Source organism: Ornithodoros turicata, chromosome 4 (genome assembly GCF_037126465.1).
Source record: "Ornithodoros turicata isolate Travis chromosome 4, ASM3712646v1, whole genome shotgun sequence".
NCBI classification, from domain to species: domain Eukaryota; kingdom Metazoa; phylum Arthropoda; class Arachnida; order Ixodida; family Argasidae; genus Ornithodoros; species Ornithodoros turicata.
In genome coordinates this window covers 47,065,935-47,079,436 of record NC_088204.1, presented here as the reverse complement: position 1 = coordinate 47,079,436, position 13,502 = coordinate 47,065,935, and the positions used below count along the sequence as shown (strand labels likewise).

General features: G+C 45.6%; 1 protein-coding gene across 1 annotated transcript in view; it reads left to right on the top strand.

Annotated features, from left to right (window-relative positions):
- LOC135392403 (high-affinity choline transporter 1-like) overlaps positions 1–13,502 on the top strand; it is a 254,458-nt gene that overhangs the window by 171,569 nt on the left and 69,387 nt on the right. The window contains exons 4-5 of the mRNA XM_064623118.1: positions 8,168–8,316; positions 8,408–8,557. Coding sequence (XP_064479188.1) covers positions 8,168–8,316; positions 8,408–8,557 — 299 coding nt within the window. The remainder of the gene's footprint in view (positions 1–8,167; positions 8,317–8,407; positions 8,558–13,502) is intronic.

Here is a 13,502-nt window from a genome sequence, read left to right as displayed (position 1 = left end):
AGGTTGTAGTGCTCCGCCGTTCCATTGCATGCCATTACATTGTTCGCTAGAGCCCGCGCGATGACTGGTTACCCACGGTGAATATTCGCGGAAGGAGGGGTGCAGCCATACATATCGTCTTTTGTCGTTCTTACCTTCAACTTTGACTACATCCTTCCATTGCTTGTTATTGTGTACTAGAACGTAGTATCTTATTTTGCATAAAATACATTGCGGTGTAAAACGTATCGCCCAACCATGCCCGAAGCGACGGAGATTTGCGTGACCAAGGGCCAGTTTCACCAACGTTGGTTAAGTGTTGATCCGCGATCCCTTATCATGAAATTACGACTGAACCCACTTTCTCTAACGTTAGCTTGCGGGAATTCAACCAGGCCTATATAGCCCACTCCCACGTACAGTGGTTAACTTGGAACCGATATCAAGGGCTGCTAAAACATGAAGTAAACATAAATAAATGGAAAAGAAATTCGGGCCGCCTAGCTACTGAACAGTCGGCTGTCTCAGGTTGGTAGTGGTAGGTGTGGAAGTACCCTAACAACTCCATAATTTAAAAGCCTCAGTTGTGCCCAGACTCAGCCTTTTACATTATGGAGTTCATTCACCAGCTAGCCTGCATGTACGCCACTTTCTCTGTACCCTCACAACCTTCTGAAGACAGTACCTTCCACGTTCACAACCCCACCACATCACATTTTGTCCTGCATGATTAAAAAAAAACGAGTTTTTATTTCGACTGCCGTTTTCCAGATAACATGAAATCAATTAAACGAACACCATACAGCGAAGCGCGACCACCAGCGACCACGCCCCGCTGCGCGAGAGCTCGTGACTCGTGACGATATCGCGCCATTCACGAAGGCAGTTTTCTTTGCCATCACCGAGTAGGCCCGTGCATGCATTTTATGGCCACATGACCATGCACGTGACTAGACAGAGAAGAGCATCTATGCGCCCCACAATAGGGAGTTTTACTGCGTCCATTTTCTCCGACCGAAACGACCGACTCAAACGTCGCGCATGCGCTGTACGAATCGGTGAGCGAGTCGTAGGACGTGCGATTTCGTTCTAACGACCCACTCGCTCTGAGTCGTTTCGTTGCATTCGGCGAGCACGACCGATTGACATCGATAAACAAGATGGCGGCGACCAGTGGGAGTGCGAGCGCAGCTGCGACTTCTCAGAAGAAAAAAAGGTTCACTGTGGCGGATGATTTAAACCTTCTGCGGGAAGTTGTTGGCTGCAACCCCTACCGTGATCCCTCAAAATGGCAAGACGTGGCGAGCGCTGTGAACTCGCTGACGGATAAAGGTTACAGCGTCCGTGCCGTGCGTGAACGTACGGAGTACCTGCTGAAGCTCTTTCGAAGGGAAGATACAGAAAACTTGAGAAAGTAAGTACATAAAAACGTTGCAGTTCCCAGTTTGCAAGGTAGAACATGCGGAGGATCTATGCTTGTACACGTGAAGTGTTTTATTGGTGTCGGTTAACGCGCAAGCTATCGTACTTATGTCATAAATCACCAGGCCGGCATTTCCTAATCGTCATAAAGTGTAAGCTACACGGCGTTTAGGGTATGTCTGAAGCCATAACTGTGTATATTACGTCACGCTAGATCTGTTGAACATGTTTCTGTTTAACTCAGACCACACAGCATGAGTTGACATGTCATAGGTGGAAGAGTACTAATTTAGATTTTTTTTACTCGTAGATCAGGCACGGAGGAACAGTATGACGAAAAGGCGAAGCTGCTGCAAGAGGTGGTCGACATCGCCACCGAGTTTGGCCATTTTCGACGACGAGCACCAAGACCGAAAGCCGTAGCTAGTGCCGCACGTGATGCTGCTCTTGCTGAAGTTGACCCCCGTAAGTTCACCCCAACCCAGGTGTTGTACACACTTCCTGGTTGTTAGCAATGCCCACCATAACGTTTGAGATGACTCAAAACAGCTTGGGTGTCAATGCATATACCCATAAGGGTACCCATATTCCCAGATATAACATATATAATATATCCATATTCTGCCCCCTGAAGCTCTGCATTCCTCTAGTGGTCACTTTCTGGGGATGTTGCTGATGTAATTGGTAGCAGTGCCAGAAATGGACGACACCGGCAGTGTTGATGTGGTTTTGTAATGTTGTGCTGAGTCGCTTGCTTGTAGTAACTTGCTGTTTCAGGTCCAATTTGTTGCTGTGCAGTATGCAACGACTGTGTTGAAGCATGGCTCACTTTTTTTTATACAGTGATTTTTCTTTGTATGTTGCAATGTTGCATGAGCCGCATTGTACTTGGGGAAGGAACCTAATGAAACCTAGAACTAAATATATGAGACTAGATTGGAACTATAATTTTCATACATGATGAAAAAACCCTTAGACTAGGGAGACGATGGAAAACTGGCTCACGCAGACAACTTTTTCATTGTCTCCCTAAGTGGCAGGGTTTTTTCCCCGTGTATTCTAGTAACCAGCACACTTGCTTCAGTTTTCTCATGACTCTTGTTTTTCTGTTTTTGGGTGTGCAGCTTCCACTGCACAAGCAGCTTTCCACGGATGTACGATGGGGAGTCACATGACCACATGGACGACATGCTCGAAGACGACACACAGCATGTGACACATGAAGAAGAGCGCAGTGCCACTCATGACACACAGCCTGTTGCCCAAGACGCCATACATCCTGCCCAAGATGCCGTGCTTACTGCGCCAGACACTTCACTGGGACAGGCTACCCGACGCAGTAAGAAATTTTGTTGTGCAATTAAACACCATTAAACCTATTTATCCAATTTAGTGTCTGGTATGAATCTGGCCAATAAGTCCCATGCATAGTGCTGGTGATTGCTAATGCAGAATAAATAGCATATGGGGTATTCAAATTATACAAGCTATGAAGCTGTATGAAATGGGTCAGTAATCTTTGTGATCCTTTTGTAGGAAAAAGGAGAAGGGAGGACCAGGACCTGGACTTCATTGAGAGAAGAGCAGAACGTGAATTCACAATCAAGGAAAGGCAGCTGAACCTGGAGGAAAGGAGGATCCAGCTTGAAGAAAGAAGGCTTCGGCTGGAAGAGGACAGACACGCATTTGATAGAGAACGTTTCCGAGAAATTGAGATTTCCAGAATGCAGTTAGAAGAGGAGAGGATTCGTTCTCAAGCACATATCTTAGAAACACTTCTTAACCATTTGCTCCAAAGGTCAGGTCCACTGTAGAATCTTATCACCAGAAGTATCTGTCATACACTCTTAAAAATAAACTTCACCGCATAGCACGCTCCTAGCCAACCATCATCCCGAATGACAACGTTCTCGCCCCTGATTTGTTGAAAACGGAGGCGTACGCCTTTTTTGTGACAATTATGAACAACGTAAGTGTCACAAAAAAGGCGTACGCCTCCCGTTTTCAACAAATCAGGGGCGAGAACGTTGTCATTCGGGATGATGGTTGGCTAGGAGCGTGCTATGCAATGAAGTTCATTTTTAAGAGTGTAGAGCAGCTATGTAATTGTCAGTGTATAGTGCGTATTACAAGGGCACGAAGGAAATTGATGTTCTGAGGCTGGAACACAGAGAAGGACAAACAGAGAAAGCCTCAAGTACCTAAGACAAATAATTCTTTCATCATATTACAGGGATGTGAAAATGCATTTTGTAAATTTAATGCAGCATTGCAAAGTTTAATAATCCCTTCTGATTACAGTACTCTACACAAGTGTATACAGTAGAACCTCTGTCTCTCTCAGGAATTAGTACTTTCTAATTAGTAATTCTCACGTAGTAAATATTTTGTGTCCCGACTAACTCACTGTAGTTCGGCTCTACTGTATGTAATTTAACTTGTCTGTGATATTTAGAATGTTTACTCTTCCTTTTTGCTCGAGAGCTTTAAATGCATTACTGAAACTCTTTTTGACGAATGAATGCATTGAATAGGTCAGTTCACACTGAAATGTGCAATACTCTGTGCAATATGAAGGGTGCACCTAACAAGTGCATTGTGGTTGTCTAGTCCTTTTCTCTGTATATTAAGTTTTTATATAGCTCTAGTATATCTTTGATAAGGAAGCATTTTCTATTTCTGTCTTATTTAGTATTTAATTTCACTTGACTTCAGTGTTGCTTTGGAGCAGGTGGTCATGTTGACTGGGCACTATAATTGAACCTCTGTATGCAATAAGAGGATAAGTCGACTAATCCCCTTTTTACTATTTTTCCTACAATGACATCTACATACCAGTATGTACCTGCCAAAGAAAATTTAGGACTGTATTGCAATTTATTTGCCCGCCTCAGGAGGGTAAGAAATGGGAAATGCATGTGTGTCAATGGGACGTACCATGAGAGCAGGTCCCTTTTCTCGGTTTTTGATTTTTTGACTTCTCCCCTTATTGCACCCAGGGGTTCAGTTGAAGGCTTGCTGAGCCTCGGAATGGAATGGAGTTAATGTCTACAGGAAAAACAGGAGAGACATCATCAATTAACACCAACTACGGCAAAGGAGTCAACGTTATGACAGCAGTGCTACCATTGCGAGGACATGTCCTATTGGAGGCAGCACTGCTGTTAAAATGCTCACTGCCCCCGCATAGATGTTGTTATTAAATCTGATTTGTTTGTTTGTTTTTTCTGCAAGCTCCGACCTTGCAATTGTTCTGATTTTACGCACGTAAACCAGTCTCATGTTCAACTGCTCATTTTTGCTAGTGTACTGCAATAACAATACAGTAAACAGTGCTCTATATTTGTGATACATTAGGCCTAGAAAAAAAGATTTGATCGCCACATAGCTGGATGTTTATGCTTTAAGACATATATACTGTACACTGTGATATGTTACACTGCCTCAGAAAAGATGCAACAACCACACGGTGGGATGTTCATGCTGTGATATTTACTTGAATAAACACCTTCTTTAACAGCAGGTTAAACTGAACTTTTCTGGTAGACTGCTCTCTACCTTGTTTAATACAAGCCTGTGATCCAGACTGATATACTGCACACATAAGGAATTGATGCACTCTTATTATGCAGTAAGATGTTACAACAACAACAACTTTATTTGGAGATGGTGAATGGGGAGTTTCATCACCAAGGGTGGTACTCTACCCCATTGTTGGGGATGCAAATAACTGTTGCTTTATAATGAATTAACTCCAGCTGCTGAAATTTGCTCATGGAGTTTGCCAAAAAAAAAAAAGTATAGACATGTACCACCTACCTACCTGAGATATTCCTCTAGGGACGGTGGTGGAAGGTTAAAGTAATCAGATGTCTGACTCCCGTACAAGCATGTGTGGCAATTTGTTAATATTACTCCTGCCTTGTACATAGATGCTACATTTTGTAAGAGCAGCTTTTGGTTTTTCTTGAAATCTAGGAATGCGAATTCCGAAATGATTTTTCCGAAACCCCATTCCACACACTGCCTAACAGTGCTCATCTGTTTGTTAAATGCCTCCTGTTGAAGAGACAGTGCAGCACCAGAATATGGTCGAAAAAGGAGCGGTAGCAGCGGGTAGGCAGGGTCCCCATACAGAACAAATGTGCGTCCATCCATAAGTTGTTCCAGCCTCCCATACAGACCACTGTCACGGAAGATTCCTGAAAATTAAATAAACATAAATGTCTTAACAAAATGTACAAAACTGAGTTGGGCTACAGTGGCAGTGGCGTAGCCAGAAAAAATATTTTGGGAGGGGTTCCGCATGGACTTTACATGGGAGAGGATGATTTCCCTCTTGTTTCCCTCTCCTAAATGCACTACCTTAGGTACCAGTTTGCAAACCCAAGAAACCACTCACCTTTGGCTATGCCAGTGATAGCTGGTAAGTGACAGCTTGAGCATATCTACGTACAAATCATTGCTGCACATGCACACAAGGAGAAAATTCATCTTGGAGGAGAGTTCTCTCTCTCTCTCTCTAAACATACCTGCATCGTGTCTGCTTCCGGGATAGGGACCGTCGAGCTGTGCGATGATGCCGTTTGGGCACATAACGCTCTGATACTTAACGGCATGGACGCGCTTGTGTCCCGAAAAGTAAATTCTTTGACTCGAAGATGGACGACATATGGGCCTCGCGGTACCGTCAATAAAGCCCCAACAATTCTTTACAGGAGCACCCTTTTCGTAGATTGCCTGGAAATGTCGTTTTAAAATTCGTAAACATGTTTACAGCACATAGGCGCTGGTGCATGCACTCTCATTTGAGATGCTTACCAGTGCAAAGTTCTCCAGCTCCAGCCAGGAGTGCGATAGCGGGTTGTTCAAAAGATGCCCGAACGTTTCGGCGATATGTTCAATGACGACGTTGGAGACAATAGAAAGCGTCGAATAGTGGCGGCCGAACATTCTCTCTAGGTCGCAAAGTCTGTTCGGGTAGGCAAGCCGTCTTAAGGCTATGCAAAGCGCCTCGTCCCCTTTTAGAGTGCTTCCTTGTGCTTTCACGTCCTGCACGTGTAGAGCTGCTTCTAGTCGCATGATGTCCTCTTTCTCGAAACGAAACTGTTTTCTAACATCGTCTGCATCCATTGCCGTCAGCTCCAGTCGGCCATATGTTGAAGTCTGTTTCGCCCGCCGTTCGCGAAATCGGGATCGCAAAATGACATCTTCAATCTCGTCCCAGCTTAAACATTCGGCCAACAGCGGGTCGCGAAGAACGCTGCGATACGGCACATTCATCTCGTAATTGCGAATTTTCCACTTAAACCGTTAGATGCTGTGCAGTGCTCCACTCAAATCCGGCGCTGAAATCTAGTTCAAAGCGCCACCGCACTATTTCGAAAGGAACGATTCATACCGACCCAATAAAAGCCGCCTCGCCTCGCTCATTCGTTTGCTTTCGTATAGGTGGTGTCGGTCGTTTTGTTCGGGTAAAAACGATTGAGTAAAACTCCCTAATAACACAGAAACTCTCCCGGTAGGCGTGCTGCAATAGCAAGCGATATCCATGTAAACAAACGCACGTGGTCGGGCGCCACGCCCGTGACCACGCGCTCCCCATACATTGAATAGGCTGTTAAACACACCAGTCTTTCTACCTACCATACCTGTACCTTCTGTCTTAGAGTAAACTCAGCTGTTAGTTTGAGCTCGTCCTGTGCTGTTCGTGTTTTTTTTTTTCTAGCTTATCGACATACCACTTTACAAAAGCAGTCGAAGAAAGCAGTTGCGAGCGGCTGACGCTTGCAAGTCCCCGTGCGTTTCTCCTTCAAGTGTCTTCCCAGCTCACACGCTGCTTATACCCGCTTGTGCTGCGTCGTGGCCTACGTCACGAGTCACATGATCCGCGCTGTCTGGGGGGCTAGGCGACGTCCCGACAAACCGTTCCCTTGTTCTCCGATTGGCTCTTTCGAAGACAGGATGACTTTTGAAGTGTGCGGAGTGACGTCTCCCGCACGCAAGTCGCCTGCGCTCGTTGTTCTTTCGAAGGAGCTCATTTTATTTGTTGCGGAACACGCTGTTGCCCCCGCCCGCGTTAAAAAATATATAATAAAATCTGGAGGGCCACCTCAGTGCGCTGTGAAACGCACGAAGCACCCATGTAAGGCGGGTGAAGTCCATCCTTGCTTAGAGGCACTTCGACATTAGAGCTACCGAATAGGATACCCTATACAGTGAAACTACTCGACATGAGGGCGTTTTGAAGTTACCTCGGCCATTTTTCTTGTCTACTTGGGAAGTATCCAGGGCCAACGGTTCCCCTTTCCTTTTTCTGTGAATCATGCTTCCCTTCTTCCTCAAAGTGAACACGGGGACACAGGCGACATGCAGATTGTCAGGACAGCAGTTATTGTATGTAATACGGACAGTACGATGGTACGGAAGTGAAAGCCGCAAAGCGAACATGTCAAGTAATATCTGGATTGCGCGATGTTCATGTAATCTGGTGATGATGATACATATGTCGTTATCTGCAAGTTCTGTGTAAGTGCGTAACTGTAAGCGCTTCTCCAATGTTCAGTGCCGTGGCTTCTTCTACGCATTTGAAGTATGCATCCCTCTCAAAAATTGTTGTTCTGAACTGTTTCGAATGGAACGTGTTTGCGTGCTTTAATTATGTACGATCATTTGGTGTCCGCCCCACAAATGAACTTTGTTGGGTAATGTACGCTTTTAGCAACGGTAGTTTATATGTTTACTCTCATGCGTGTATCGTCTGCAGGCGCCACAGTAAAGGTTGTACTGGACTTTGACCGCACTAAATCAGTTGTAGTGTCTGCCTGCATCGCCTTCCTTTACACTCTCACTGGTGGACTTTACTCGGTTGACCACATCGACGTTGTCCAGCTGCTAGCCATTTTCTTGGGGCTAGTAAGTTAATGGACACACATCCTTCGTTGCTTCACAATCCATCTGCTGACGAAAGGATAGCTACTGTAACGCATTTTAACACCTGTCGCAGTGGCTAAGCATCCCGTTCATCATGTTCGACGCCAATGTGGGAGAATTCTCTTTTCCGGACAACGATTACATCGGCTCGATGGACTGGAAGTTTTCCGGCGTCTACTTCGATAGCATGCTCCTACTTACGCTGGGAGGAATCCCATGGCAGGTGAGTGAAATGCACCTTGATGTCTTCAATGCCATATGGTGGAGGGGAAAAATTCGTGGTAGGTAGATAGTAGTCAGGCAACTACGCTAGGTTTATCCCTGAATACGTCTCGCATAGGACACTGAAACGACAGACACTAGTTTATAAGGTGAAAGTCTTCTCGAAGTACCTACATGTTTGCAGCTTGTCAACCATCGTCGTTATAGATGCAGAACGGACAGCTCATTGGGACAGCGATGCTCGTTGCCCGAACCTCTACATGCATGGTAACCACGCGTCCACTCCTTTGTGAACGCGTCGACTCCGAAGTGGATGTGTGGCGGCCCGTGGAAGACGACGACGACGCGCCTCTGCTGCCTCGCGCTATACTCGCGCTACTGCGCCTGGCAGCCAGTTTTATCGACACCGTCCTAACGCGAGGCCACGACCATCTGCCCGCTGACACATTCCATCATCGCCGGTCAGGACTCATGTAGGGGAAAACCACATCCTCTACATTTGGTGACCCGAACGAAGAACACCATGTTCGGCGCAATTCGGCCACTCACCATCCTAAATTTTTCGGCAAACCAGCAACGAAGCACCTTCTAGCAGGCAAGTCGCACCGGGACCTGTTCCACCGGGGACCCGCAGGGGACCACAGTAAGCTGAGTTTCGGGCCTCCACCTGCTTCACGATGGTCCTCCCCGGCACATCTCTGGCGGCAAGCAGCATCCACGCTTACGTACCGGTCGCGGTAAATGTCGCCCACTCAGCAACAAGCAACGCAGCAACGGTCACTCAGCATTCACATCTCATCACTGGAACCCCTCGGGATAGCAGCGCTCTTGTTCCCGCCATCCCGCTGCTGCTGCATCAACAGCCACAATCACAAGCTGTGTGTCCAGTCGTCCACCATCCACGAGTCGTTCTCATTCTCCTCTTCATGGTATTGACGCGGACCTCAACCGCATACACCGCTCCGCGTCTGAGGGGGGGAGTGATGTGGCGGCCCGTGGAAGACTACGGCAACGCTCCTCTGCTGCCTCACGCTACTGCGCCTGGCAGCCAGTTCTACCGGCACTGTCCTAACGTGAGGCCACGACCATCTGCCCGCTGGGACATTCCATCATCGCCGGTCAGGGCTCATGTAACACCACCTCCTCTGCAGATGGCGTCTTCAGTCCTGTTCTTTGCTGGGCTTCCCGTTCGGCTTTCTTTCTCGCACGATAGAGCCGGCAACGCTCCGCATTGCTCATTGCCCGAACGATTTTACTTCTCAAGGCACGATGCTTTGTATTAACTACAAACTTGGGCATTTCGAGGTGATGCCCTCAATAACTCCGTTCACCTCAGATGTCGGCGTCCCCGCTCGACCGCTATTGTTCATGGAGCTGAACGTAAAAATGCCGAGCGTTCGGCGTTCTTGCGTCGAGAAAACGTCGTATGCGGGTCGCCCTTTAGGATAGCTGTAGTCATGTTACATCGCGTTGATTTCGCGGCTGTGCACCAAAAATTTTGTGACTTCCTGTGGTGGGACTCGGCTAATATTTAATGAAACAGGCACGAGCGTCACTACAGTATAGTTCCTTGTATTCTGTAGCTAACAAACGAATTATGTTGGCGCGTGTTCGCCTCTAAAAGGCATCGTCGAGTCTCGTTTGCGCTCTATAGATGAGTTTTTTTTTCTTTTAGTTCACTTGTTTTGGGGACATAAATAGTGCTCGAGCGTGGAGCTTCAGGTTGACATAATAACCTCCACCAGTTTTATTCTCATCTCTTCGCAATTAAATTTCTATTTCACACGTTCAATGGCTATGTGAATGCCAACGTTTTTTCACGCCCATGTAAAGTGCTGTGGATTGTTCTTCCAACCCCCCGCTCCAACGCAAGCAGTTGACCTTCCATGAGGAGTAGACCGTGAGCTTCAAGTCACTACATTCCGTCTCAGCCTTTGCTCGTTTCTTTTAAGACTGCGACCTCGTCGAGGGGACCATCACATGACTTGTCTCCAGGTTTTTCCTGTGCATATTCCTCGATGCTCTGGTCACAGAAATTTGTGACGGTGGACTCACTTTGGATTCACTCACAATTACAGCTCAATATTTAGGAATAGTTTTCATAAGTTTCAATAGTTCTCATAGTGCATATCTACATATATTTCGACGCATTACCATCCTCCACTGCCCCTTGATCAGTATTTAGGAGTAGTTTTCATAAGTTTCAATAATTTTCATAGTGCATGTCTACATATATTTCGACGCATTACCATCCTCCACTGCCCTTTAATCTTACATATGTTGTCATCAACTTCAGTGTGCAAGTCTTTTGGTGACTCCTCGGAGAATTCTGCGTGCGCACACACTAAATTTTTTTACACCCATGTCAGTGTAAGAGAGGTGTATTTTGCCATATACACCCTACCTACACCGTTAGTACACTCATTCAACAAAAATCCTACCAGAGGTGAGTGTAAATTTGGTGTAGGGAGGTAATACATGCGATTAGGGTGTGCTAGGGGTGTAAAGTGTGCAACCTTTATGAATCACCATGTTGGTAGTGTGAGAATCTATGTCCATGTCCTCTTGAAAATGCCCTTACTTGATTTGGCACAATATGTTTAATACATGATACAGTTTAATGTGAAGAAATATGAAATATATTTCACTTTTTACATTTTTGCAAGAATTGTCAAATCTGTAAATAAGGGCAACAGAGCAATAATGCTCAGCACAGTAGAAATTCATGGGAACCGGTCCACTCGTCACAATCCCACTCGTCACAGGATAATTGGTCACATCGGCCCTCTGGTACAAGGTCCTTTTGTCACCGGAACACTTGTCAAGGGGGCGGTTCGTCACCGGAACACTGGTTGCAAGGTTGACCCCGTTCCAAAGGGAATGCGTTTCACTGTGTTTTACCAAAGGGATTAGTCCAGTGCCCGACCCACACTTCCGCGAACCCGGATTCCGAAGACCGCCGTAGTTCATGTAGAATATGCACCCATCGAGACTGAGCAAGGTTAGGTCAAAAGAGCCTTTTACTATTTCACACGCTGGAAAGTGGGTCAGTTCATGTAGAATATGCACCCGTCCAGACTGACCAAGGTTAGGTCAGGAGAGCCTTTTACGTATTTCACATGTTGGGGAGTACGGTGTGGTGAGCAGGTGGCAGGTCCACTGTGACGATTATTCCGGCGTGACGGTAGTTCCTCGTACGAGATGCACTGTGATGAGTTGCAGCACTTGACGAGTTCACCTATGACCAGTTGGCTTGTGACGAGTTCTCCCAACCCCGAAATTCACACATACTGTGGCTTAGTTCACACCCTATGTGTATACATTAGCACATCTTCCTAAAATGTTCCAGAAATGTTCTTTCCAAATGGTTCCTAAACTGTGGGCCAGGACTGAGAAGGGGCTCACAACTGGTTTATAAGGCAGTTGCACAGGAACTTGAAAGTAGATTGTGGCTGTCCCAATCCAACATCTGGGGCCCTATTCTCGTCTACGTAATGGACCTCAATTGCTTTGTGCCTTTGTCCGCCATCGGTCATTATGTGAAGAAGGCGTGACGACTAGTGACAGGAGAGGCACGAAGTAATTGAGGCAGATTATTTTGATGACCATACGGCCCCTGATAAGTTTCACAGGGTGTCTATGAAATTGCAGCTGATAAGTTCCCATTTCATTCAACAAGGTTTCGTTTTAGTTTTTGCACAGGTACATTTTTGATGTTCATTAACAAGAAGTATAATAGTGTCCCCTCTCCCTTTGTATAGTACAGTGAAGACATGCAAGGTGTGAATGTGTAAGTTCCTCACACTAAAATAAATTAAGGTTGCCTACAACAATGCATGTGATTTTCTTCTGGCGAATAAAAACTGGTGGATTTGAATGTGACCTTATTTTAGTTTTCAGTATATTCTGTTATAAAATAAGCACTTGCCAGTAGCCACTGATGAAAGCTAGTACCTGTGGACGCTTAATAGTAATATGGCGCCCCCACCCCTTTTTGTTTTTTTTCCCCCAAGGCCAATGAATCGACTCTTACGTTTTAATTATCCCTCCATTGGAGATTGCATAGCACGATCTGTGCTCACCAGTCGTCAGTGGCTGTAATAGCTGTCCCAATTTCCCAAACTCATAAATCCTGTTTTTTCTTTTTTTTTACCAGATTATCTGGCACTTCTTTGACTTTTCCAGTTGTGTTGCTTGCAATTTCCTGATAATTCCAGTTTTATAGACATCCTGTTTCAATGACAAAATGAGATGGAACGCATTCATTTGGTAGGGAGTAGTCCCTGCTCAGTGGGGGGTCTTCATCATCGCATTTTCTTCGCAGAATGTCCTGTGACCACAGCAGCATAGTACAGGTCCTATTCTTGTAAAAGTTTGTGTAATCTGTTATTATTTGTCAACATACAGAAGGCGAGAGCAATTACAATGCCATAGGGAATGGCTTTCACATGCCGTCAGCCAATTAAAAAAACACATTACCATGCAGCCTACTTGCTGTGTCTGTGTTTTCACCTTGCGATAATGAATGAACACTATAGAGATATAAAAACAGCTACAAAAAAGCAATCCGAACTATGGAAGCATGCTCAGAATACAGGGCATACTCTATATTTAGATAAGCCACTTATGTTTGCAAGAGAAAATTGTTCGTGCGTACGCAAACAGTTGGAATCCTGGTACATTAAACGAACACAGGGAGCTATCAAGAAACGCCCCGGGCCACTGCCTGATTGCCAGTGATGGGCAAAGTACCTCAAAATTATACTTAAAGTAAAGTACCAAGTACCTGGCATCATTAGTACTTCAAGTACAGTACAAAGTACCCAATTCAAAGTGTACTTCAAGTAAAGTACAAAGTACCAGGCAAAGTACTTCAAGTACTGATCAAGTACATTGCCAATTTAGTTTGTATCACTTTGCATTTTACTGTTTAGCATCTGTGACTT